Source organism: Emys orbicularis, chromosome 4 (assembly GCF_028017835.1).
Source record: "Emys orbicularis isolate rEmyOrb1 chromosome 4, rEmyOrb1.hap1, whole genome shotgun sequence".
NCBI classification, from domain to species: domain Eukaryota; kingdom Metazoa; phylum Chordata; order Testudines; family Emydidae; genus Emys; species Emys orbicularis.
In genome coordinates, this window is record NC_088686.1 from 28,325,614 (window position 1) to 28,351,458 (window position 25,845).

The window sequence follows — 25,845 nt, forward strand, 5'->3', positions numbered from 1 at the left end:
TGTGACACTCTTAGTACCTTTCCCCGACTGAAAGAAGAGCTCTGTGTAACTTGAAAGCTTGTCTCTCTCACCAACAGAAGTTGGTTCAATAAAAAATATTACACCTCCACCTTGTCTCTCAAATATCCTAAGACCAACATAGCTACAACACTATGTACATCTAAGCATAAATGTGAAACTCTCTGTTAAAGTAAGGCAATGTAGTGGAAGATACACATGTGCATGAACATGCGTATGTAAAAAAAGAAGTGCCAGAATTCCCCAGACCTAGCTTCCCACTCCAGAAAGAGAGATGGCAGCTGAGTAACCTGGGCAGAACAAGGGAGACACCCTCTTGTCTCTCCAGATCTGGCTTCCTGCTCCAGAAGGAGAGATGGTGACTTGGTAACATGGGCGTCCCTGTTAACAGTGATACCGTCTCTCCTTTCAGAGCAGGCCCAGAAGCAGAAGAGTTGTGAGCAGATGGTGTCCTTGCCTCCTTCACCTCTTCCACTTTGGGCCCATTCTGGAAGGAGATGTGGCAGCTCAGTAACCTGGGCCACCCAAGTTACTGAGCCACCATCTCTCCTTCTGGAGCAGGGATCCAGGTCAGAAGTATTCTTACTTTTCTCTATTTGTTGCTTTTTTTCTGTCCTCCCATCCCCCAGTATTAATGCTGATATTTACCCAGAAAACTGAAGTTAAAATTTTCCGCTGATTTTCACCTAGTTTTTTTTTTTTAATTTTTGTAATAAACATCAATAAATTCACAGGAAATTTTAAACAAAATAAAAAGCAGAAATGAAGAGCCTTGCTTATGGGTTAAGGTATTTAAAGGGCTGTTTCTGAGGAAGTGGTTAGGGCACTAGCCTAGAACTGATAGGCCGGTTCAGCTCCAAGAAGGATCTATCCGTTCACTGTTTTATGCCACCTGTTGGCACCCTACTCCATAACGCACGGGCGGGGGCCAGGATCGGGCAGGGCGTGCAGTATTTTACTTGATTCTTAGCTGGCAGAGTAATCCTTGTTTTGGCCCCATCTGGCCAAGAACTGGGGAAATGGAAAGGTGGCTTAAAGCCACCATTCTCCTCTTCTCTCAGCTGCACCACGTTTAAACTAGAAACAGCTGAGGATTGAGCCCAGAGAGCTCCTCTGATGTAAGGCAACATAGAAGTATAAAGTGTGTTGACAAGACCAAAATTAAGAAAATTTAGTTCATTATGCGTCTTAACAGAGATTAATAATTGGTGATTTAAAAAATAAAATAAAACCGAATTTAAGATGACATTTGATGTTGGGCAGTGTTTAAAATATTCATTTTAACTTTCAGATTATATTCGTGTTATGGATATGGGACTCTTGGAACTGACCATCACAGCAGTAAAACCTGGTTCTGATGGGGAGAGAGTAAGTAGTTAAAATAAAAAGAATAAAATAATAATGTTAAACCTAAATGATAAAAATACATATTTTGCATTTTGATTTTAAAACATTTTGAAAAGCTTAAATCGCATTTAGGATCAAATCCTACTTAACAGTTTAAAAACATCCCTTCTCTCATCATCAGATTGTGAGATTTCAGGTTCCAAAGTAATTTATAAATTATTGCTGTTTCTAAAGCTTTTATATTGAATGATCAGACAACTAAGTAATCTAGTTAACAATAAATCTGTGTATATTATTCATATGGAACGTTAAATTGATCTTGGATAGATTTCTGTCATTATCTGTTATTGCTTCCTAGATTAAGCCACGCTTTGAGCTACACAGTTCCAGTGATGTAATCCATATCCGAACATGCTCAGACTCTTGTGCTGCGTTAATGAATCTTATACAGTATATTGCGAGTTATGGTGATTTGCATCCACCTAGCAAGACGGAGATTAAACCTGGAGTCGTCAAGCGGAAAACCAAGGTATGAAATGGCAAAGTAATACTTACTCACATAATACTACCACCATCACATTTCCTAATCAGACACATTAGCTGTGCTTTCCACAATAATAATCATAGTAATAATAATTAATATATACTTTTTATAGAGTTTCTCCCACAAATACTTAACTTATTGAGTGGGCTTAATGTCTCTGAAGCAGTTCTCACAGTAATTGCTTTTGGCAATAATTTTTCCTTTCCTCTTAGCACTCATAACATTTAAACTCAACAGTACAAAATCCTTTAAATACCATCCTGATACACTTAATTCTCATTTTAAAGACAAGATTCTAGGACATATATATGCCTGTCCACCTGTGGCTATTTCAAACACTGCGACACCTAGGCATTTCTCAAATACAGTGTGTATTCACACTCAAGAGTGATGTTACAGACCTTCAAAACGTTTGCTAAAAACTTTTTGCCTGAGTAATCTAGAGTATAGTCCCAGTTTAATGTTTATTTTAAAATGCAGTTATCTTCCACACTGGAATACCAAACCATGAAAGCAAAAATCATATTCATAAATACTTGTTAAGCACAGTGCTTCAGTTTCTTTATAATTGTAACTTTATATAGTTCTTCTGTTTGTAGGCAGATGCCTCTAGCCGACCATCTTCCCAAGGACTAGTCCTTGCTGAAGCAGAACAACAGATTTTACGGGATTTGATGAGTGATGCTATGGAGGAAATTGAGACCCATCAAGCTGCTTCCCCCATTAGGCCACAAACTAACGGTAGAAGAAGCCTAGAATCACATTTAACACTTCAAAATTTTATATCAGATTTCAGTCTTAATGCCAATATTGCAGAAGTGGCAACTTAAGGTTAAATTCAGACATATGTAATGGAGTAAGAGCAGGTAGTTAGAACAGTAGGCAACAAATTTAACTCTTTGGGACTTAGTGCATTAGGGGTCTGGGCAGACATAAAGGGATAAGACATACTACATCAAGTAGGAAACCAGGAACTCATTCATAGCAGTCGAGGCAGTCCAGGAGGATGGCGTAGTAGTCTACAGTATCAAAGGAAAAACTTAGATTCAAGAGAGTCATCTAGGGAGAAACCATTAGGAGAAAGAACAAGGTAATTGATTATGTAAGAGGACTATGATTTTTTTTTTTTTTTTTTTCCCCATGGTAAGAACTAAATACCAATTTGAAATTGGTTAAGAATATTGTATTGTAAGATGTGATGGGAAAGATGAGAAGCTATGTTCTCAAGTCTGTTGCTAAGGCATGGAAGATTAGACATTGATTGCTGTCATGTCAAGAATTATTTGATTATGAGATCTTCAGTTTTTATGTAGTAAAGACAGACAGTTTCTATGGGTTCTTTAACCAAGGTGAACTAAAATAATAAAATTAATACAGTCTTTGCTGATGATCAGTGCTGTAATTGTTTTGAGTCTTAATAGTGGATTAATTTTAGAAAGACGGGTTTGTTTTATGTTAGGAATGTATTAGCTGTATAATATGCATATTTTATTTCCGATTCTTTTAACACTTAATTTTGGAACTATTCTAAATATCACAATTTCAGTCATTTAATCTTGTGTGTATCTTATAAAGATATTTCCATTGAAATGCCTTTTTTTATATCAGGAATCTTGGATGAAAAATCTCAAACCCAGGAACCAGCTTGCTCAGATCTCTTCCTGTTTCCAGATGAAAGTGGGAACATCTCACAAGAGCCAAGTCCCACATACACTTCATTCACTCACCACCTGATTAAAGAGGCGATGGGAGACATACCTACTGAAAATGATGACTTCTGCATTCTTTTTGCACCCAAAGCTGTTGTTTCTGTAAGAAGTTCATAATATTAAGAAATCTAGATGTAAGATAGATTGAGGAAAGTACATTTGAGACCTGTCCCTTTAGATTTTGTAACTTTCTACCAACTGTCTGCTGACATTGATGGGTGGTCAGTAGGGGGTACAGAGAGGAGAATATTCCTTATATTTTATCATTGAAATGTTGCCATTTTGGAGGAAGTCCCACCATTCATATAAAAGATATGTAGCAATTTTTTGGAATAAACCTGAGAATTCACATCATGCATTGTTCCTCCCAGGAATGACAACAAATATACTAGAATATATATAAATAGTATTTACTCCTCTTCTATTATGATTGTCACCTAGTAGCAAATTTGCATTTTTCCTGTGTTGGCATTTCAACAAATCTTCATTTATAACATGTAGTGTAGTTGAAAAGGCTTATAAGAAAAGTACAGTATTTACCAAGATATTTTATCCTTGCAAGCATTTGTCTTGTATCCATTCATCAGAAAATCCAAGTTTTAATTTAAAAAGAATGCCAGCCTTTTCCCATTGCTGTTATAGACCCTATTACCAAACTTTGCACAAAAGTTTCTGTGGGTAAACAGCAACATCAGCAGCAAAAATATCAGTTCTTAACTCCCAGTGTCTGTCTCACCACTGCACAAAAAATTGAGACAGAGAATTGACACTTAAAAATAGGTCTTCTCTTCCCTCATAGTATCACCACTAAACTATCGCTGATAGATTGCCTTTATCTAGACAGACCAGAGTCAACTCTAGACTTCTGATATTGAGCCCCACATTCACTTGGCTAACCCTCATAAGTCCCATCTCCAGCAGTACTAGCATAATAGTAGCACTTCTTTATGTTTTAAGACTTAATTTTTCAGTTTGGATGAAGTCATATTTTATTTCCTTTCAATTTCCAGTTAACCTGATATCTCCTATGAGAGATAAAGTAATCTCACTGGGGCCAACTTTCAAGAGAGAGCGGTTCTGAGTCTGGAGGTCATGCAATCTTAGAATTATAGAAATGTAGGACTAGAAGGGATTTCAGGAGATCATCTAGTCCACCCCTCACCCCCTCTGTGCTGAGGCAGGATTAAGTATATCTAGACCATCCGTGATTGGTGTTTTGTTTAATCTGTTTTTAAAATCCCCCAAATACATGGATTCTACAGCTTCCCTATATAACCTGTTATTACCAAAACAAGAACAGTTATTGGGGCTGTATTCCATATTTTTCATAGTATAGAAGCAAAGAGGACGCTGATCTGATTTATCTTGAAGAAATTAAACAACTGAATGAAGAAATTAAGAATTGCACTCACTTTCCTGTGTAACTTTTTTAGGAGAAAGAGGAGGAGCCAGTAGTGAAAATAATGGTTGATGATGCAATCCTGATAAAAGACAATCATTTCAGCCTGCCTGTAAAAAAGACAGATATGAGCAAAGCCCCGCTACATTTTCCTATCCCTTTGGTTCGCTATGTTGTGAAGGAAATCTCTCTTATTTGGCACCTTTATGGAGGAAAGGATTTTGGGACTGCACCTACTACTTCTCCAGCTAAAAGTTTTATGTAAGTGCTTTAGGTAACTAAGTATTTCTTTTTCAGATCCACACATTCTGCATTTGATTTCAAAACGAAGAGTTAGATGAACTTAATGTACTCTCCTTTTATAATGAATATCCTGTTCAATTTAATTCTGGAATGTATTTCTCCCACCCCTTGATCTGAATGAGTTCAAATTTGTTGACCTACAGGGTACATTGAAAGTCAAATGTATTCTCCCAAGCTTTCCCTGCGGGGAGTGGGTTTAATTGGGGATGAGTGTGTTGAAGGTGGTTGTGGAGAATGGAGTCTGTTTTGCGGATATTAAGCAGGTTAGAGGAGAATGAATATTATTTTGGATAACAATAGGAGTTATTTTTTTAATGGTAATTCAGTGGAAACAGTGTATACGTTTTATAATATTTTGCAGTGCCTAAAGCTTTGCATAACTATTACAGTGAAAATGAGAGAAATATTTTTAGTTTACATTAATGCAGCAATTTTTCAGTGTTAATTTTCTTTTTTTGACCACAAAAATATTTAGTAAAACCCAGTAAAATATGCATGCTTGTGTGATTAGAGATGGTATGGGCTGACTTTCAATTTAAACTCAGAAAAAATACTCTTTTTCTCCCACTTCTAGTAGTCCTCATATTTCTCCTTCTCACACACCAACAAGACATGGACGTAGTACAACATGTGGGGGAAGAGGAAGGAACCCAGACTTCTTAATGGAAATACAGTTAAGCAAGGTGAGATAGTAACAGAAAAATCTGCAGACACAAGGGCATATATAATATATATTCTAAAGACTTTATAAACCCTAATGATGAGCTATTGACTCCATGAAGCTAGAAGGCTTACCAGTAAAAATGAGCATTAATCTTACTTAGATGCAGAAGTCCATTAACACAGTTATGCTGAGTGATGGACTTAGAATTTCTTTACCAAATGAGTTTGCAGGGCTGCATGGTTGGCATAGTGCAACTCTGTTTAGCAACCATATTTGAAACGAGGGAAGCTGAACAGTTATTAAAATATTTGCTTTTAGTCCTTAAAGTATTTTTATTTTGACAGAATCCTTTTTCCCCACCACTTTTGCTATCCTTATCATGATATAACTTTCCTTTCTGTTTACTTCAAATTGAAATTGCTATTATGAAGACATGGTTGTAGACATATTTCCCTCGGAATTAGCTCTGAGATGCCTGGGGTTACTCCGTAACTTGATATTCAGTAATATTTGATCACCTCACAGCATCATTAACACCATTTGCCACAACAGCCTATTACTGCTATAACCAAATTATGCTAAGTTACATTTAATTTAATTATTTTTAACTCAGCTTTAGTATGGAACTTAGAAAGGTGAATGTGAGGCTATTAAAAATATCATTAACAAACAGCTACTGGTTAAGTAAGTTTAAAGTAAATGGATGGATATTTTTTAAAGTAGCCGGAACCATTTTTCATTTTCATTTTATGTAAAGCCAAATTACTTCTATCCTTCAAATTCCTTGTACATTTTGTATTGCTTAAAGTAATTCAGCCCATTAACTGTTAATGTGCAGCAAAATGTGTGATGGTTTTCTATTTTATCCTTTTCTAGGGACCTATTGCCATGGTAAAAAGAGGGAAAAAGAAAAGTTAAAGATTCCACTTGAATATTTCAGTGATTCTGTCAAAGTGTAATGGCTCCCTCTAGATTGTTGCGGATGCTTTACATATTAATCCTAACAGCATATTAAGGCTTTCCTCTCTCTTTAGTGCAGTGTAAGGACATAAATCAATTGCTATGCTGATGCAAAGATATTTATCTGAAAATAATGGGGTCATAGTGTGAAAAATATAAGGATTCTGAACAGTGCTCAAATGTCAGATGACCTGACTTAGAAGTTGATGATTTGCTGATATCTGCATTGCCAACACTCTCAATATTATTACGAATGTCATGGATTGGGGCCACTTTTAAATATTCTCACAATCATGCTCTGTCTGCAGGCAACCTCAGGAATTTGGGCTCAGCTGCCTGCAATCTCCTTGCTGGTCACCAGAGGTCACTGTTCCATTTGCTGTGCTTGCAGTCCTATTCTACACTAAATAGTAGAGAGGGGAGGTTGCTGAGTGTGCAAGGGGGAAAAGAGGAGGATGACTTGAGGGTTAACGAAGCATAGGAGTGGAGGAGAGGAATAAGTGGGGGTTGCTGGAGAGAAGCACTGTGTGGAGGGGAGGTTGCCAGCAGGCAAGGGGGAAACAGGATTAGTGAAGTGTTGCGGGGGGGATAATGGCTGGAGTCATGGAGGGATTGGGTGTATGTAGAGACAAGGAAGTAAGAGAAGAGAAAGTTGCTGGATGAGGTTGACTGGATAAGGAGCATGAGTTTCCTGGGACAGGGCAGAAGCAGAACATCACTGGAGACCGCATGGGGAACAGTTGGTCAGTGAGGGAAATGTCACCCTAGGACTGAGAGGAAAATAATAGACTGGCAGGATGAATAGGTGGAAAACACCTCTTCTCTCTCCCTCTCTTTTTGTGTTTGTATTTTCCATTTGCTTCAGATTGAATCTTCATCCTAAAACATGAATGTGCAAACAAAGCAGGGTTAGGAGTCTTTTCTGTTGAGTGCAGACATCAGACCCCCAAACTCCCACCATTTATTTATTTATTTTAAAATCTCATGATTTTAAAGCCTGACCCATGATTTTTAAAGTCCTAGATTTATCAGTACTGTTATATTGTAAAGGCTTGTATGCATTGGACCTTAATATCCCCTTTTGCCTTTCTGTTCCAAGGTGAAATTCCAGCATGAGGTATACCCTCCAGGAGGGCCGGAATGTGAATCCAGTCTGTTGGAGCAGCCGGTGTCCCGGCAGGTTTTTATTGTTCAAGACCTTGAGATCAGAGATCGCTTGGCTACATCACAGATGAATAAATTTCTCTATCTCTACTGTAGTAAGGAGATGCCCAGAAAAGCACATTCTAATATGGTAAGATTATGAAACTTATTCATAGGGTATTATAGTAACCAAACGTTTTAATTGTGAGAATGGTATTGCAGAAGAGCAAGTATGCGATAATGGAATGTTGTAATAGCATAAGCTTTATGTCAGTGTAGGCTATTTTCTTAATTTCTTGTGGGTAGAGTTTAGTATAAAAGGTCATCTCAAATAATATTCTATCCTATTTTTCAAGGTTATAGCAATTTTAAAATAGATCTAGCACACACAGGCTTACTTAAGCTGCACTGTATTTTCAGTTTTGAGTATGCATCACTTTGTGTGTGTGTGTACACTTTGAATTTCAGCTGCGTATGGAGGCATGTACACCTAGTATATTCATGTCAGAGGCTTTGGAGACCTGTTTCATTTGTAGCTTTCCTTTTCCAGTGAACTTTCAGACATACATCAATCCATGATAAGTTACTCATCCTGTGTTAGCTATATAATTGGCAAATTGAGATATGTTACAAGGACAGAAGTTGTAATCATTTCAAAGTATGAATGAAAGGTGAACACTTTTCATTGGTCAGTGTTTTTGGTTTGAGTTTTTATATTTCGAGTTTTATATATTGAGTTTTTCTCTGTCTCATTCTTGTTCTGCAGCTAACAGTTAAAGCATTACATGTCCGTCCAGAGTCTGGCAGATCCCCACAGGAATGTTGTTTACGTGTATCACTAATGCCACTTCGCCTCAATATCGACCAGGTTGGTGATACTAGAGACACTGTCCATTAGATGAAGCATCATTGTGCCCCTTGGATTGTGGCAATGTACAATTTCTAAATGCTTGTGTGGAGAAATTTAATATGAGTACTATAACTTTTACACTCATAACCTCCGAATACACATTTTATGCAATTCTTTTGTGGGTTTGATTGCCTTCTGTTATGTAGCTTTGGATTCCCTCCAGCTCTACATGTGTCCTTGTACATTTGTCTTTGTCCGTTTTATATGAAAAATCTCTTTTTTTTTAACAATTGAGCTTATCTAGTGCTCCAGCCAACATAGTGACTAGACTTTTTAATTTAGAGACTAGTAATATCTGCAGAAATGGCTATGCTCTCAAAGATTGCACTTCATTCAGTGAGACTTCTGAAAAATTCAGTGAATTTTTAAAGACTTGAGTACACTTGAGTACACTTTTATGTTTTGGCAACACTTGTATAGCTTTGTCATCCCAGTAAATGATCATTGGCTTGAAAGTAAGTCCAATAATGTTGAATTCTAATGTGAAGAAGAGAAGTCAATAATATTTTAGTTAGAAGCACATGACATGGTAAGACTGCTGTACCACAAGCTCTTTGCCATTTGTTACCCTTAACACCTATTTGGAACATTAATGGCAGAGAGCACTGAAAAGAGATGGTAGAAATTAGTTCTATCAGAATGTTTTTTATTTGTTTAGTATCCACTGTATGTGAGGCCTCCCAAACCCAGAAGTTCTAAAAGTTTAGAAGTGTAATGACATGGTTTTGATAGAAATGAGCAATATGGGTTTGAAATTCTCTCCTTGACTGACTTCTGCAGACTATGGAGGGGGAGAGTTTCAAAAGTACAAATGATATTTAGGTGTCTACCTTCCAGTGGCTTTCAGTGGATGATAAACACCTAACTTACTGCCATTTGTGCCTCTTAAAATCTGCCCTGCCATAGTCTGTAATAGTTTCATACTATATCCACCAAGAACAGAAATATCGCATGGAAGTGCTGCCATCTAGTAGCCAAGAAAATTTCCCATTTGAAACATTGCTATACCATGATTTTAGCTTTGCCCAGTACATGATGTCCACTTTTTCAGTCCCTGGAGAATGAACCACATTCTGCCATGTGTTCCCTGGAGGCAAGGGCCTCCACATTGGCTCTGGGGTCCCCAATAATGACCTCCTCAGCTTTTTAGTAGTTCAGTTCCAATGGATCCATTCTAACCGGTTCCCCTCTAGCTACATAGAAGAGGCCAAAGGAAAAATAACATAGTTCTAGACTGTATTCTGTGAGGGTTGGTGCAGGGACCATGCATGTCCCCCACCCTCTGAAGAGTCCCAGGAAAGGGATTGGGACAGTACTGCAAAAGCAGCTGCCCCACGTGCTGTGCAATGCAAGGGGGATTCCCACATTTCTGCCCATGGCTCTCCATTGCACAATATGGGCCAATGCATTGTTTGGTTTAGGTTGCAACTGAAAAAAGGACTTGAGCTCTGGATGCTAAAATGTATTCTCTTGTTCCTTTGATTGATGTGCAAGTACCCACAGAAACATAACATCCAGGATTGCGGATGGTTTCTTCAGAGAACTCTAGATTGAGGTGATTTGTTTCCTTTCCTTTGACGTGATTGCGTTATTTCTTTATTTTAGGATGCCTTGTTTTTCCTGAAGGATTTTTTCACTAGCCTTTCTACAGAAGTGGAAGTTTTAATGACTCCAGATCCAGAAGGTACTATCATTGGTGTAGTAAGCTGGAAACACACACTCTACCCCTCTCTTCCTCTTTCTCGCTCTCGTTTGTTTGTGTGTGTGTGTGTGTGTGTGTGCGCGCGCGTGTATACTAATACACGTAATTTATTATATTTGCTAAAGAACTATATTAGACATAATTTATTAAGCCTAAAGCTTTCAGAAGAGTTCTCTAATTTTGTGGTGTTCTTCGAGTAGATGCAGAGTTGTATTCCACTTAGGTGTATTCCAATGAGGTGTATGCACGCTCAGCGTGCTGGAGTTAGAGACGTTTGCCTACTAGTCCCCATAGAGGGTGGTGCTTGTGCCGCATGGCTATGGCCCTTCCCCTGGCTATTTGAGCTGTTCTCCTCCATCGGTGCTGAGGAAGAGGTGTCATAAGACCAATCGGGACCGCTCCAGGTTGCAGGATGACGCCTCTGCCTCCCCCAGAAAAAGTGCGAACCGGATTGGGACTGAATCGAGTGTTCAGTATTGTACGGGTACCTCTGGACCCTTCTCTGGTACTGAGTGGGAAGGGCGGAAACTCTGGTTCTGGCCTCCATTGAGTCCAGTACTGATGACGGAGATGCCAGTCCCAGCTGTGTCCACGTCATCAGCGTACCAGGCAGCAACAGATCTCCTCTGCCTTTCAGTCCTGCCCTTACCATTGGCCAGGGGTGTGCCATCTATAGCCCCTCCGATGGAGCCAGCTGCTGAACCCTTGTGTTTGTCAGCACCACATCCAGTTGCTCCCCTCCCCGTGGTGGGGATGAAACCAGTACTGGAATCAGTACAGGGACCCTCTTCAGTTCCCCTGCCTTCACCATCCTCAATGTCAATGCACTCGGGTGCTCCAGTACCGCTGTTTGCGCCAGGACTGATGCTGCCTATGGCACTGGCATGCTCGGTACCGACGGGACTGCCTTCATTGGGGGCACCGATTCCTGCCTTGTTCTGGGCGATGGATGAATCAGGCCATCTATTGACTCTCTCGGGCATCACTCCTCCCATGTTCCCAAGATCACAGGGCTCTTCTGATTCCGAGTTGGGATTGTCATCTTCCCACTCCACATCACCTGACAAGCTCCGAGGGCCGCCAATGGACCAATATGGCTCCCAGGGTTGGCATGTGCCCCGAAGCTGGGAAGTAGGGTCCAGGTCCTGTTGGCCATCAATGCCTTACCCATATCAGTGGCCTCCTTGGCCATAACAGCTGGAAATGACAGAGCCCGGCAGGGTAGGCACAGGCGCTGGCTTCCTTTTGGTCCTAGGGATGCTCAACCCCCTGCTCCATCCCAGACCCCGCCCCTTCTCCCAAGCCCCCACTCCCTCCCTGCCTCTTCCCACCCCAGATCCCCCCCTGCCCTGCCTCTTCCTGCCCAGTTCTGCCCCCCACTGCTGAGCACGCCCTGTCCCCGCTCCTCCCCGCACAGTGCCTCCTGCACACCACAGAAGAGCTGATTGCGGCGGGCGGGAGGCACTGGGAGGGAGGGGAAGGGGTTGATCAGCAGGCTGCCAGCAGGTGGGAAGCGCTGGAGATGGGAGCGGGGGAGCTGGCTGCCCATGCGTGCTAAGCACCCACTAATTTTTTTCTGTGGGTGCTCCAGCAATGTTCGGCAGCTATCCAACAAGTCTTACTCAACAATACAAAATCCTCCATTAGGATGGCCTACTTATCAAAGTGGAAGAGATTCTCACTGTGATCCTTGGCCCACGGGACCCAAATGACAAGGGCTTCCATCCAGGACATCTTAGAGTATCTGCTACATCTTCAGAAATTGGACCTTGCACTCAGTTTGCTGAGAGTCCATTTGGCAACTATATCTGTGTTTCATCCCCCTATTCAGGGGAATTCATTTTTTCCCCCCAATACCATGGTGAGGAGATTTCTGAAAGGGTTTATCTGCTTGTATCTTCCGGTCTGAGATTCGGTTCCCTTGTGGGACCTAAACATGGTTTTGGTGGCGCTGATGGACCCTTCATTTGAGCCTCTTGTGTCCTGTCTGCTGCCCCTCCTGTCTTAGAAAACCACTTTCCTAATAGCCATCACTTTGGCAAGAAGGGTGTGAGAGTTGCAGGCCCTAATGGCTGAACCGCCTTACACTCAGTTCTCTAAGGACAAGTTAACGCTGCGACCACACCCAAAGGTTTTATCCAAGGTGGTCTCTCAGTTTCTTCTGAATCAGGCAGTGTATTTACCTGTGCTTTTCCCTAAGCTGTGCTCTTCCCCAGAAGAACAGTGCCTCCATGCTCTGGATGTCAGGTGATGTCTAGCCTTTTATCTAGACTGTCCTAAGCCATTTTATGTTTCACCTCACCTGTTCGTATCATATGCGGACTGCATGAAGGGGTGAGTGGTCTCTGCACAGACCCTCTCTAGATGGATAACATCCTATATCAAGACTGAGTATGAGAGCGCTTTGGCTACGCCTCCTCCGCGGCTATGGACTTAATCCATGAGAGTGCAAGTGACAGCAATAGCGTTCCTCAGTGACGTTTCCATACTGGACATTTGCATGGCAGCCAGGTGGTCATCCATACGTACATTTAAGGACCATTATGCTATTACTGTATTTTCCAGAGTGGATGCAGGCCTCCAAAGGGTGGTCCTACAGTCCCTATTTCTTAGACTCAGAGCCCCACCTCCAGATTGGGGTACTGCTTGTGAGTCACCTAAGTGGAAAGCACATCTGGATCTACTTGAAGAAGAAGTAATTACTTACTGTAACTGTGTTTCTTTGAGATGTGATTCAGGCTTGTATTCCATGACCCACCCTCCATCCCCTTTGCATCGGAGTCTCCTTCTGTGGGCTTTCGATTGGAAGGAACTGAGGGGGGTTAGGGCGGCGCTGCCTCATATAGCCAGGGGAGGCGCGAGCATCGCCCCTCTATGGGTACTTCTAGGGAAAAGTCTCTGGCTCCGGTGTGCTGGGAATGTACACACCTAAGTGGAATACACATCTGCATCACATCTCGAAGAACCACAGTTATAGTAAGTAACTGTTTCTTCATCAGTTTTTGGATACCCACATAAGTCCTCAGCACCTCTGAAAACCAACCACAAGATGTCTCTCGAGTTGGGCACCCAAAAATTGAAGCATATTAGTGAAGGCTTCGGAAAAGTTGTGAGCATATGTGTAAAGTGTTGGAGCTATGGATAAACAAAACAAATGCTTTTTTCTCCCTCTCTCTTAAAGGGTATGTATAGTTACTAATTTAAAGTTAAATGCAGTTCTTGCAGAAGGAATCATATCCTAAATTTATATACAAGTAGTAAAATGTTAGTATTAAGTTAAAGTAGTATTTCCATCCAACTGTCATTGTAAACCTGGCCAAAAATGAGAGAATAGGATTTTTTTTTAATTAAGAATTCTTCCCCCTTTGACTATATTGTATTCTCTTCTATGTATGTAAACAATCTTAAATCACCTACTTTCCGTGGTGCAACTTGCAGAAATATACAGGCTGTGTAATTCTCAGTAGGGTTTCTGTTAAAATTCCATGAATGCTATTGCAAGCCTACGAATGCTTAGAAATTACAAAGGTTTACTTGAAATTCTGAGAATTTTACTCAGTCTCTCATCAAGAGCTTTTTACCATAAATTTTTACTCCTGACCTTTTTCTAATGATTTATTTGTTAGCTTTAGCTACCTATAGAACTATTTATAACTTTACATCTTGGGAGCATTTTACACATATTACTATTCTTGTGAAAATCCAGTGTTGTTGTTCTTCAAGTGCTTGTTCACATCGATTCCAATCAGGTGTGTGCGCATGCACGGTCGTCGGAGGGCTGTGGAGCCCCCTGGAGTGGCGTCTTCATGGCACTCAATATATGACCCGTCCGACCCGACCCCACTTCAGTTCCTTCCTACCGTTGGAACAGTGCTCACTTGCTCAGCAAGTGCTCCCTTAGCGTTCTTCTATTAGTCATTACAGTTATAGTTAGTATTATAGTAATTTAGTATAGATAAATAGTAGGTTGGGAGTGGGGGTCTCTCCCCAATCCCTAACCCCTCCCGGGCTCCCTGCAGTGCTTGTAATAAGCCTATGCCCATCAGTGACCCCCATGACTCTTGTCTAAAGTGTCTGGGGGAAGCGCACCAAATGGAAAGGTGCAAAATCTGCAGGGCTTTTCGGCCAGGAACCAAATAGGAGTGTGATTTCCAACTAAAGCAGCTGTTAATGGAATCTGCTCTCCGCCCACAGCTGGCTGTAGACCGCCAGCACCCGGCACCGGGCGTATCCATACGGAGTGCTCTGGCATCCATAGGCAACACGGTGCCGAGGAAGGACTCTACCACAAGAGACCCTCGGCACTGGCGCTCCCTGGCTCCATACCCATGACACCGCTTGACTTCCCTGGTGCCGCACAAGAGCAAGGGCACAAGCCTCATCAGCTGCATTCCTGGCCCAGATCCCGATACAAGAGATCTGCAGGGCAGCAGATTGGACATCGGTGCGTACGTTTACCTCTTGCTATGCTATCACCCAACAAGCCAGAGATGATGCAGCATTCGGCAGGGTGGTGCTCCAGTCAGCGATTCCTTAACTCCAACCCCACCTCCAGGGTAGCGCTTGGGAGTCACCTGATTGGAATGGACGTGAACAAGCACTTGAAGAAGAAAAAAGTGTTACTCATCTTCTCATAACTGTTGTTCTTCGAGATGTGTTGTTCACGTCCATTCCAATACCCACCCTCCTTCCCCTCTGTTGGAGTAGCCGGTAAGAAGGAACTGAAGAGGGGTCAGATCAGCAGGGTCATACATTGAGCGCCATGAAGGAGCCACTCCAGGGGGCTCCACAGCCGACCCGACGGGACCTGCTAAGTGCACGCAGCACGCACACCTGATTGGAATGGACGTGAACAACACATCTCAAAGAACAACAGTTACGAGAAGGTGAGTAACCATTTTTTATACATCACAGTGCATTTAACTGTAACAGCATGGATTTGTTTCATTAGAGACAAAAACAAATCAAAACACTTATTAACAGGCTGCTTGAAATTACTGTGAAAGACTATGAATTATTTGTTTACTGTATGTAAATTTTTATTATCTCAGTTAAAAAGTCTCCTGGTGCTGATGTAACCTGTAGTTTGCCCAAGCATGTCAGCAGTTTCAAGGACCCAAGCCCAGTCATTTCTTTCTCAGTACACAAGCAAACAAGCCAAAATGATAGTGTTGATTCTGTGGATATGGTTAATGGAGAGGACCATCATTTTTCACCTGAAGAGACACCGTTCAGCGATCAGCCAGTCTTTTTCAGGTAAATTTTGGTTGCAAGATTTCCAGAGGTCTGCATGTATTCTACCATTTTTGTTGCTTTTTATAAAATATGGCATTACAATAATTTCTGTGCAGCCTCAGTGGGCATTATCTTTTTTTTCCAGAGCTTAAATATAATACTATGATGTATCATTGAAAAATAACCATTTCTTGAATTTCCTGTTAGCTTTTTCAAACTGTCACGTGTATATGAAGAAAATGAAATTCAATAAAAGCTCTGATACATCACCATAGATGAGCAAGGTGTGTTACCAAGAAATAAAATGACTGGTCCCTGCACTGAAGAGCTGAGTCTAAATTAAAATTAACACAATCAAGGATGACCGTGAATTAAGGGAGGGTCTGGGTGTTACGGGAGAGAAGAGGGTTACAGTAGTAAAATATCATGAGATGAGCTTTAAAGTAGTTTTGACCTAAAAAGTGACTGAAGAAATTGCACCTTCTTATTCAACAGTTCTGCCTTATGTATTGAGTTATATCTACTTACGTTATAACAATTAACTTTTCACTTTTGTTAGCACTGCAGAACCAAGCTGTGGGAGAGTGAGCTAGATTCTGTTCCAGCACGTGCATCATCAACAGAATGGTTAACTACATTCCAATTGCTGGGCCAAATTCTGCTCTCCTTTTCATGTGTGCAAAGGCACTGAAAACAATACAGTTGCACCAGTGTAACTAAGGGCAGAATTGGCCCATGGAAAAGATTGTGCTGATACAGTATTCAGAAGGAATACAGCTTGACTTTCTGATCTCAAGATGAATTTGCTGGGCGGATAGTTAGAAAAAGATGATATAAACTTTTACAATTTGATCTGGAAGTCATTGAAACAGTGAACATGGAACGCCACATTGCTTTTTATGCTCACATTTTGGAGTAGAACAACAGTCTAAGGTGCACTGCAGTGATATATGCCTTACAAAAAAGCTGAAGAGAATCATTTTATAATGTGACATGCACCTATTTGTGGTTCATACTTTGGTTTTCCTTTTGAGTGGCTTCATTTATTTCCTGTTTCAGTTTCTCTCACTGTAATAAATTAATTGTTTCCTTTGTATATTTCAGAGAATTTCGATTTATATCAGAAGTTCCAATACGTCTTGATTACCATGGCAAACATGTCTCAATGGATCAGGTTTGTTGACAACATAGAGACTATCTGATAAAACTGATGTTTTGTGTGTTTTCTTTCTATGAGCGGAACTATCCTTTGTGCTACCTACCCATCTACAGTGTAGTCTTGAAAATTCTCAAGTATTACTTATTTAAACTTTCAGTGAAACTAAATAACATGGAACTATTACGTGAGAACAATAGGGTAGATCCTTGGGTCTGGTTCACCATTATTCAGCACAGGAAGTGTTATTCAGCACATTTTCACCCAGCAGGAATGGCCCTCAAGGGACCATGCCATCAGCTGAGGATGCTTGAAGTGCATTAGAGCTCCAGCTATGCCGTTGGGTGCACCCCTTGATACACCTCCGTACTGCTGGAGAGGCCTGTGCCATCCAAAGATTTCCCTTACACCAGTTTGCTAAGTTGGTATTGCGGCTTCTTTATCCAAAGCACCTTGTGTCAGTTTTCATCTGGCATAGTTCAAAATGCTGTAATAAAATAAATAGGGGATATGGGGGTAGGTTTTATTTCCATGTATGCAATTTAAAATATATTCAAGAAAATTTGTGTTTGATCCAAAGTTCTTAAGTATTTATTTCCCAACTTCAGATTGCGTATTGCAGATAGACTTTTAGATTGACCAAGTATTTAATTTTCAGGGTACGTTAGCTGGGATTTTGATTGGTCTTGCACAATTAAACTGCTCAGAGTTAAAGTTGAAGAGACTTTGCTATCGACATGGGTGAGTTTACAAAATTTTAATATGATTTTTTTTTCTGGAAATTGGATGTGGACGTTGCAAGTACTTGGGTATACCAAGCAAAAAGCAAATTCTCATATTAAGCATATTTAAAATTCAGAGCATACTGCAATGATTTTTATAAGGAGAAACTTCATTTTTAATGCACTTAAACTGTTTGTTTATAGACATTTGTGGTGTGAATGGGATGAAAACTAGGACTGAGAATTGTCTAATATGGCTCCAATTCAGGAACAATATGTCTAATATGGCTTTGTTCAAAACAACTCTTAACCATGTACTGAACTTGACCATAAAATCTTAAAATTAAACACATACTTAAGTTCTTTCCTGATTCAAAGTCTATAGGAATAACATGAAGCTGTGCTTCTTCTTTATCAATTTTCCCCACAAGTTTTCTTCCACTAACATATCCCAGAATGCAATTGTAGATATATATATTTTTTTTACTGGGGAGAGCACAAAGATCAAATACCTCAGTTTGCCAGGGGTAAGTGAGTATGGCATTTGAGCCTTCACTTTTCCCCTTATTTTAGTGTTTAAATGTCTTTTCTTATTCTCATTCACTAGAAAAAACATCCCTCAAGCCATAGAATCATAGGACTGGAAGGGACCTTGAGAGGTCATCTAGTCCAGTCCCCTGCACTTATGGTAGGACTAAGTATTATCTAGACCATTTCTGACAGGTATTTGTCTAATCTGCTCTTAAAAATCTCCAATGATGGAGATTCCCCAACCTCCCTAGGCAATTTATTCCAGTGCTTAGCCACCCTGACAGTGAGGAAGTTTTTCCTACTGTCCAACCTAAACCTCCCTTGCTGCAATTTAAGCACATTGCTTCTTGTCCTATCCTCCGAGCTTAAGAAAAATAATTTTTCTCCCACCTCCTTCTAACAACCTTTTACGTACTTGAAAACTGTTATCATGTCCCCTCTGTCTTCTCTTTTCCAGACTAAACAAACCCAAATTTTTCTATCTTCCCTCATAGGTCATGTTTTCTAGACCTTTAATCATTTTTGTTGCTCTTCTCTGGACTCTCTCCAATTTGTCCACATCTTTCCTGAAATGTGGCGCCCAGAACTAGACAAAATATTCCAGTTGAGGCCTAATCAGCACAGAGTAGAGCGGAAGAATTACTTCTCATGTCTTGCTTACAACACTCCTGCTAATACATCCCAGAATGGTGTTCGCTTTTTTTGAAACAGCATTACACTGTTGATTAATATTTAGCTTGTGGTCCACTATGACCCCCAGATCCTTTTCCGCAGTATTCCTACATAGGCAGTCATTTCCCCTTTTGTATGTGTGCATCTGATTGTTCCTTCCTAAATGGAGTACTTTGTATTTGTCCTTATTGAATTTCATCCTGTTTACTTCAGACCATTTCTCCAGTTTGTCCAGATCATTTTGAATTTTAATCCTGTCCTCCACTTGCAACCCCTCCCAGCTTGGTATCGTCTGTAAACTTTATAAGTGTACTCTCTATGCCATTATCTAAATCATTGATGAAGATATTGAACAGAACCAGACCCGGAACTGATCCCTGCGGGACCCCACTCGTTGTCCTGTGAACCACTGATAACTACTCTCTGGGAACAGTTTTCCAACCAGTTTTGCACCCACCTTATAGTAGCTCCATCTAGGTTGCATTTCCCTCGTTTGTTTATGAGAAGGTCATGCGAGACAGTACCAAAAGCCTTAGTCATCATTGCTTTTCATAGTACTAATAACTCTGTCTGTTACAGTTTGTTAGGTGTGGATAAGCTATTCTCTTATGCCATCACTGAATGGCTTAATGACATAAAGAAAAACCAGCTACCAGGAATCCTGGGAGGAGTAGGACCTATGCATTCATTAGTGCAATTAGGTGAGTTCAGTTCTGTTACTGTTCAAATACATATCACACTGGTAAAATAATCTGAATATAGCATTTAGCAGCTTTCCAAGGTATAAAGGTTTATGTAACAAGTTATGTGTTTTGCATTCTGGCTGTAATTTCAGTTCAAGGTCTGAAGGACTTAGTGTGGTTACCAATAGAACAGTACCGAAAGGATGGTCGTATTGTAAGAGGCTTTCAAAGAGGAGCAGCTTCCTTTGGTACTTCCACTGCAATGGCAGCTTTAGAGCTAACAAACAGAATGGTTCAAACCATACAGGTACATTTTACATTATATCTGAGGTTAGACAAGAGAACAAGTTTTTTAGTAATAATTATTATGGTAGTCCCCAAAGGCCCCACTGAGGATCAAGGCCTCACAGTGATGGGTGCTGTACAAAAATGGAAAACAGATGGTCTCTACCCAGAGGGCTTATTTGATTTCACTTGAAACACTTGCAATATAGAAATATTGACAGCAAATAAATCAGGGTAGATAAAAATAATTCTTTAAAAAGTTTAAAAATAATTTTTTTATTTCTGTTATGATTTGTAATGTATATGTTGCTTTTTTTTACCATTCTCCTCCCATTTTATAGTCTTTAATTGTGAAAGTGGATATTTTGTCCTTGTTAGTAGAATTACATATTTTAGATGTCACATAGGAATTTTTTTCCACTAAGAAGTTTTATTCTTAAAATGCTCATCCATGCTGAGAGAGACAAGCCCAGGGGCTCATCCCTACTGTGAGATCCGCACAAAATTGTAAGCAAACAGCTTGTGCTGTATTTGCAACCAACACCCCTTTCTAATCTATTGAACATCCAAGGGTACGTCTTCACTACCCGCCGGAGCGGCGTGTAGCAATCGATCTATCAGGGATCGATTTATCGCGTCTCATCTAGACGCAATAAATCGATCCCCGAACGCGCTCCCCGTCGACTCCGGAACTCCACCAGAGCGAGAGGCGGAAGCGGAGTCGACAGGGGAGCCGCGGCCATCTATCCCGCGCTGTGAGGACAGGAGGTAAGTCGATCTAAGATACGTCAACTTCAGCTACGCTATTCTCGTAGCTGAAGTTGCATATCTTAGATTGATCCCCCCCTCCAGTGTAGACCAGTCCCAAGAGTCAGAAAAGCCAAAATGCTTGGACAAAGCTGTACTCTTCCACTAGGATTTGTAGTTTTGATATCAGTGGGACTTGTGCTCTTGAGTCACTCAGGTGCTTTTGAATATCCCAGCATAGGCACCTAAATATGGGTTTAGAAGCCTAGCTTTAGGCTCCTGCTTCTGAAAATTTTGGCCTGTGTATATAAAAAGTTCACATTAACTTTATTAATGTTTTCAAACTCAGAATAACTTTCTGCTGTTAACACTGAAGTAATTTTGTTTTGAAATGAAAACCGTTCTATGCACTAAGAGAAAAGAGTTTATTAAAATTACAATTTTAGCCCCTGAAGCTGCAAATACTTACTGCGCACATTTTTAACTTTATGCATACGAGATTTCCCATTGAAGTCAATGGTATTATTCATATGAGTAAAGGTACATACCTGCTTGTGTGTTTTAGGAACAGAGCCTTAATTTTCAATTTTCAACTACTGCCATTTTGTAAAATTCAAATAAGATATAAACCTTACCAGTAGCGACAATTAAAAAGCAGCATTTATAATTTAGTTTATTATAAAATAATTTAAAATTGCAGTGGCATAAATTTTCAAGATAGTTTTACAAAGCCCCAACCCAGGGCCGGCTCCAGGCACCAGCTTAACAAGCAGAATAAAATAATCTGAATATAGCATTTAGCAGCTTTCCAAGGTATAAAGGTTTATGTAACAAGGGAGGGGGCGGCACCTGCGGCAATTCGGGGGCGGCAGGTCCCTCACTCCCTCTAGGAGCGAAGGACCTGCTGCTGAACTGCTGTCGCCGATCGCAGCTTTTTTTTTTTTTTCTTTTTCCAGTTGCCGCCACCGATCGTGATCGCAGCTTTTTTTTTTTTTTTTTTTTTGCTTGGGGCGGCAGAAATGCTGGAGCCGGCCCTGCCCCAACCTGATTTAAATCAATTATTTTTTTTAAAGTTATTTAAATGATCATTTAAGTCAGTGATTAAAATCACCTTGATTTAAAATTATTCCACTGTGAAACAAAATAAAAAAGGGGTTTTAATGTTCTCCTATCTCTGTACATTGAGATAGAGGGAAGGAGGCAGAACATAAATTGTTATTTCTGATGACTTGTGTTGTGGTTCAGTGTGTAAAAGTGATGAGACTGTTTTACTAATATGTAACGTGGAGTGTAATATAAACCTTCTGACGCCATGTTTGTCTGCCCTTTTTTAACTCCTATTTTGCCAGTATTGTGGTAACAACTGAAGGAGGGAGGAATGCATGTAAAATGCATATTTATATCTTTAAAAAAAAAAAAAAAAAAAACAAGAACGTACATGCTGGATTATCATTGTAATTTTTGTAAATTGTTTTGGCTAGGTATGTGATCAAATGCTATATTAAGAATATATTAATTTATTTTTCATTTGAACTGATCCCTAGGCAGCTGCAGAAACTGCTTATGACATGGTCTCCCCAGGTCCTAGTTGTATTGAGACAAAAAAGGTCAAACGATTCTCTCGGCATCGCTTAGCTCATCAGCCAGTAGACTTACGGGAAGGTGTGGCCAAAGCATACAGTGTGGTAAAAGAGGTATGCAAAAATGCTGTTATTTTTGACCAAACTGCAATTAAACCTTGTTAAAACAAAATATGTAAGATGGTATTAAAAAGTTCTTATTTTGAAATTTCAGCTGGCGAGAAATGTCAGATCATTTGAAACATACAATCTAATTCATTAGACCAAACCCTATAAAAGCCTCACACATAGGGAAAATCTGAAAAACAGAATTAGGCCAAGGCACCTTGCAAACAAGATGAATTATAACCTGAGTCAATAGAAAATCTGTGTTCTACAGATTTGCATTCATGGAATCATAGAAATGTGGGGCTGAAAGGACCTCAACAGGTCATCTGCTCCTTTCCCCTGAGCTGAGGCAGGATTAAGTATACCTAAACCATCCCTGACAGGTGTTTGTCTAACCTGTTCTTAGAAATCTCCAATGATGAGGATTCCACAGCCTCAGTACATAACTTGTTTCCGTGCTTAACTATCCTTATAGTTAGAAACCTTTTCCTAATATCCAACCTAATCTCCCTTGATATTGTTCTGCTGATTTGTCCTAGTGAAAATCAACAACCTTAGAAGGACGTAGGAGTTATTCTTATTTTGTGGCATCTAAAACTATCTAAAATTAAATGTCAGGCATTTATGATTTAAGCAGCAGCCTGTGCATGAAACAAGTGAAATTTGTCTTTCTCTACCATAGCAGCATGTTAAAAGGTTGAATTATTAGCTGTGATGTAGTTAGTTATATTGTGGTTCAGTTGTTTGTTTCACCTATTGTGTGTTAGTAAAAATGTCCATCTTTTTTTTTTATTCTGGTCATTATTTGGGGTGACATTTGTGTGACAACAATAGTTGGAGGACAGGTGAGTCTAATAGAGGTGAGGAAGCTTCAGTGAGTTCCATCATTTTGGAATAGCCCAAACCTGCTACCTTCACTGCCCAAGAAGTTTCCCCCAAGTAATTATATTAAATCAGTCTTCCTATGTTTATCAGATTTTAATAAGAAAAATATCAAAACAACCATATTAAACTTGTCTAGTTACGGTAAAATGTTGATGTAATACACACAAATAGTTTTCTGCTGAGCAAGGGCTTGTCTACACAATGGGTAATGCCACTCCATGGGGGTTTGAGTTCTAAAGCACACTAATGTGTTGCACATTAATCGGTCCATGTAGACTCTGCTGGCGCACTTTTACATAGTGCTGTTTGAAACAGTTCTACATTAAAGTGCATTAGGGAACCATTAGTGCACAACAGCAGGGCTCCACAGACCAATTTATGCGCAGCATATTAGTGTGCTTTAGAACTCACACTCCCATAGAGTGCATTACCCCACCACGTAGACAAGCCTTAACGTGAAGAGGATGGATTTTCTTCTTAGGTAACTGATTTTTTTTTTTTTTTTAATTTCCCAAGGGAATTACAGACACTGCCCAGACCATATATGAAACTGCTGCTCGAGAGCATGAGAACAGAGGGGTAACGGGAGCAGTAGGAGGAGTCCTCCGCCAAATTCCACCAGCTGTGGTGAAACCTCTGATTGTCGCAACAGAGGCAACCTCAAATGTTTTAGGTGGAATGAGAAACCAAATCCGGCCAGATGTGCGTCAAGAAGAGTCACAGAAATGGCGCCTTGGGGAGGATTGATATTTTAAATATGACTCAGCAAGAGAATAACGATGCTGGAAATACATCACATTATGTCCCAGTGGCAGCTTTAGATGGAACTCATTTCATTTTATTGTGCTCATCTCAGGAACGAGGTTTTCAAACAATTTAATATCAAAAGATCCAACCAAAAAGTTCAGAAGTGAAAAGCAAATTGGTACTTGCTTGTGGACATGCTGCATGTTACCAAAACATTTGGTAGCTAGTGTCAAACACAGTGGAGCATTTGCTGCCAAGTCAGAAACATGCTTGCTGTATTTCAATTACCATATTTTTCTTGGTTCATTTGATTTGCCATTAGAATCAGCAGTCCCTTTGTGTGTATATTAAAAGTTTTCTTGAGCATGCTCAAAGAACTATCTTCAATAAAGAGCTCCATAGATGCTCTTCAGTAACTAAAGAGTAAGAATTTCGTTTTGGACATCAGACATGGAAGCCATATGATAAGAAGTCAGACAGAATGTTATAATTTTATGGGTCATGAGCATTGTTTTTAGTGTGGCACTTACAACAAGGACAGTCTCTTGGTAACTGTTCAGAAATTACACTCAGTGTTCATATGCTTGTGAACAATAATTGTCCCTCCTAAATATCAAATTCCTACTTCTGTGGGTCTTTGAAGAACCTGAATGTTGCAGACATGTTCTGTTGTGTTGCACTTTAAAGGATATGGCCTGTATATTGTGCTTTTTTTATAGTGTGAATAAACAGTAATGTGCATTATCCTTTATGATTTAGAAACTTATGCAAAGTATTGAGAGGGACAACATTTGATGAAAATTTTAAGGGAAGAAAAACAAAATGCAATGTGTCTTACCTTTGTTTAAACTACCTATTAAATGAAAAATACTAGTTTCTTTGTCTTCTGATGTACTGATGCCTATCATGAAATAATTATACTTTAAATATAAAGCAGTTATAGAACTGATGTAGGAAAGAGGTTTCTGTTTAGATGAGGTACCCTAAGCAAAGTACAAAAAATACAATTTCATAATTTAGTTTAAAATAATATGCAGAATATATTTTAACAATCTTCCCTTTATTTAAAGGTTACATTATTACAAACTATTGTTTTTGCCATTCTCACAACATGGTATATTTCAAAACTCCTATAATACAATATTGATTAACTGAATGTCATGAGCAGCAATTCATTCAGCTTCTGCTTGGTTTTTTTTAAGCAAAATGTCATTGGTTTTAAAAATGGCACATTTTACTGCTGGGTTTGTTAGATATACTAGAATCCACTTAATTGGGGTACCCCGTCACTGGCTGGTTGTATCAATTAAGCATCTTGTCACAGTTGAGAGGAGATGCCATTTAACTTCCACTCCCCACCCCCCAAAAACTGTGAAGATTTAATGACATGAACTATGGTACTGAAATAGAATACTTACTGCACTTCATCTTTCTTTGGGGTTTGTTTTTGGGTTTGGGTTTATTTTTTTCCTTGTCTAATTATTTGGTAATTTCTATATTAAAAGATCACAGGTGAGCATTTCACACCTGGTAAATTCATCATAATCACTTGACACCGCTTGAATGAATCCTCATAAGTGGAATTATGTTATAAGTAGTATATTGTAGCTGCAGTCATTACCATTTGCAACTATTAGGCTAGTATACCAGTATATCAGCCATGCTGGTAAAGGTATGTCCAAGTTAATTGGCATATACTGTAATAGACAGTGTAGCTCTGTCTATTTATCATATACATAAACTATTTTTGATAGTTGAATTTAAAGAAATGGCTATTTAGTTTTACTTCATTTGC

At 39.7% G+C, this 25,845-nt stretch overlaps 1 protein-coding gene across 1 annotated transcript in view; it reads left to right on the forward strand.

Moving 5' to 3' along the window:
- ATG2B (autophagy related 2B) overlaps positions 1 to 24,433 on the forward strand; it is a 71,966-nt gene extending 47,533 nt beyond the window's left edge. Inside the window, exons 27-42 of the mRNA XM_065404472.1 lie at positions 1,310 to 1,386; positions 1,724 to 1,894; positions 2,509 to 2,650; positions 3,518 to 3,720; positions 5,052 to 5,278; positions 5,895 to 6,003; positions 8,044 to 8,238; positions 8,854 to 8,955; positions 10,603 to 10,681; positions 15,751 to 15,955; positions 17,039 to 17,108; positions 17,749 to 17,831; positions 19,595 to 19,716; positions 19,851 to 20,005; positions 22,275 to 22,424; positions 23,820 to 24,433. Coding sequence (XP_065260544.1) covers positions 1,310 to 1,386; positions 1,724 to 1,894; positions 2,509 to 2,650; positions 3,518 to 3,720; positions 5,052 to 5,278; positions 5,895 to 6,003; positions 8,044 to 8,238; positions 8,854 to 8,955; positions 10,603 to 10,681; positions 15,751 to 15,955; positions 17,039 to 17,108; positions 17,749 to 17,831; positions 19,595 to 19,716; positions 19,851 to 20,005; positions 22,275 to 22,424; positions 23,820 to 24,050 — 2,321 coding nt within the window. The 3' untranslated portion in view covers positions 24,051 to 24,433. The remainder of the gene's footprint in view (positions 1 to 1,309; positions 1,387 to 1,723; positions 1,895 to 2,508; positions 2,651 to 3,517; positions 3,721 to 5,051; positions 5,279 to 5,894; positions 6,004 to 8,043; positions 8,239 to 8,853; positions 8,956 to 10,602; positions 10,682 to 15,750; positions 15,956 to 17,038; positions 17,109 to 17,748; positions 17,832 to 19,594; positions 19,717 to 19,850; positions 20,006 to 22,274; positions 22,425 to 23,819) is intronic.
- The last annotated feature ends 1,412 nt before the right edge of the window (positions 24,434 to 25,845 follow it).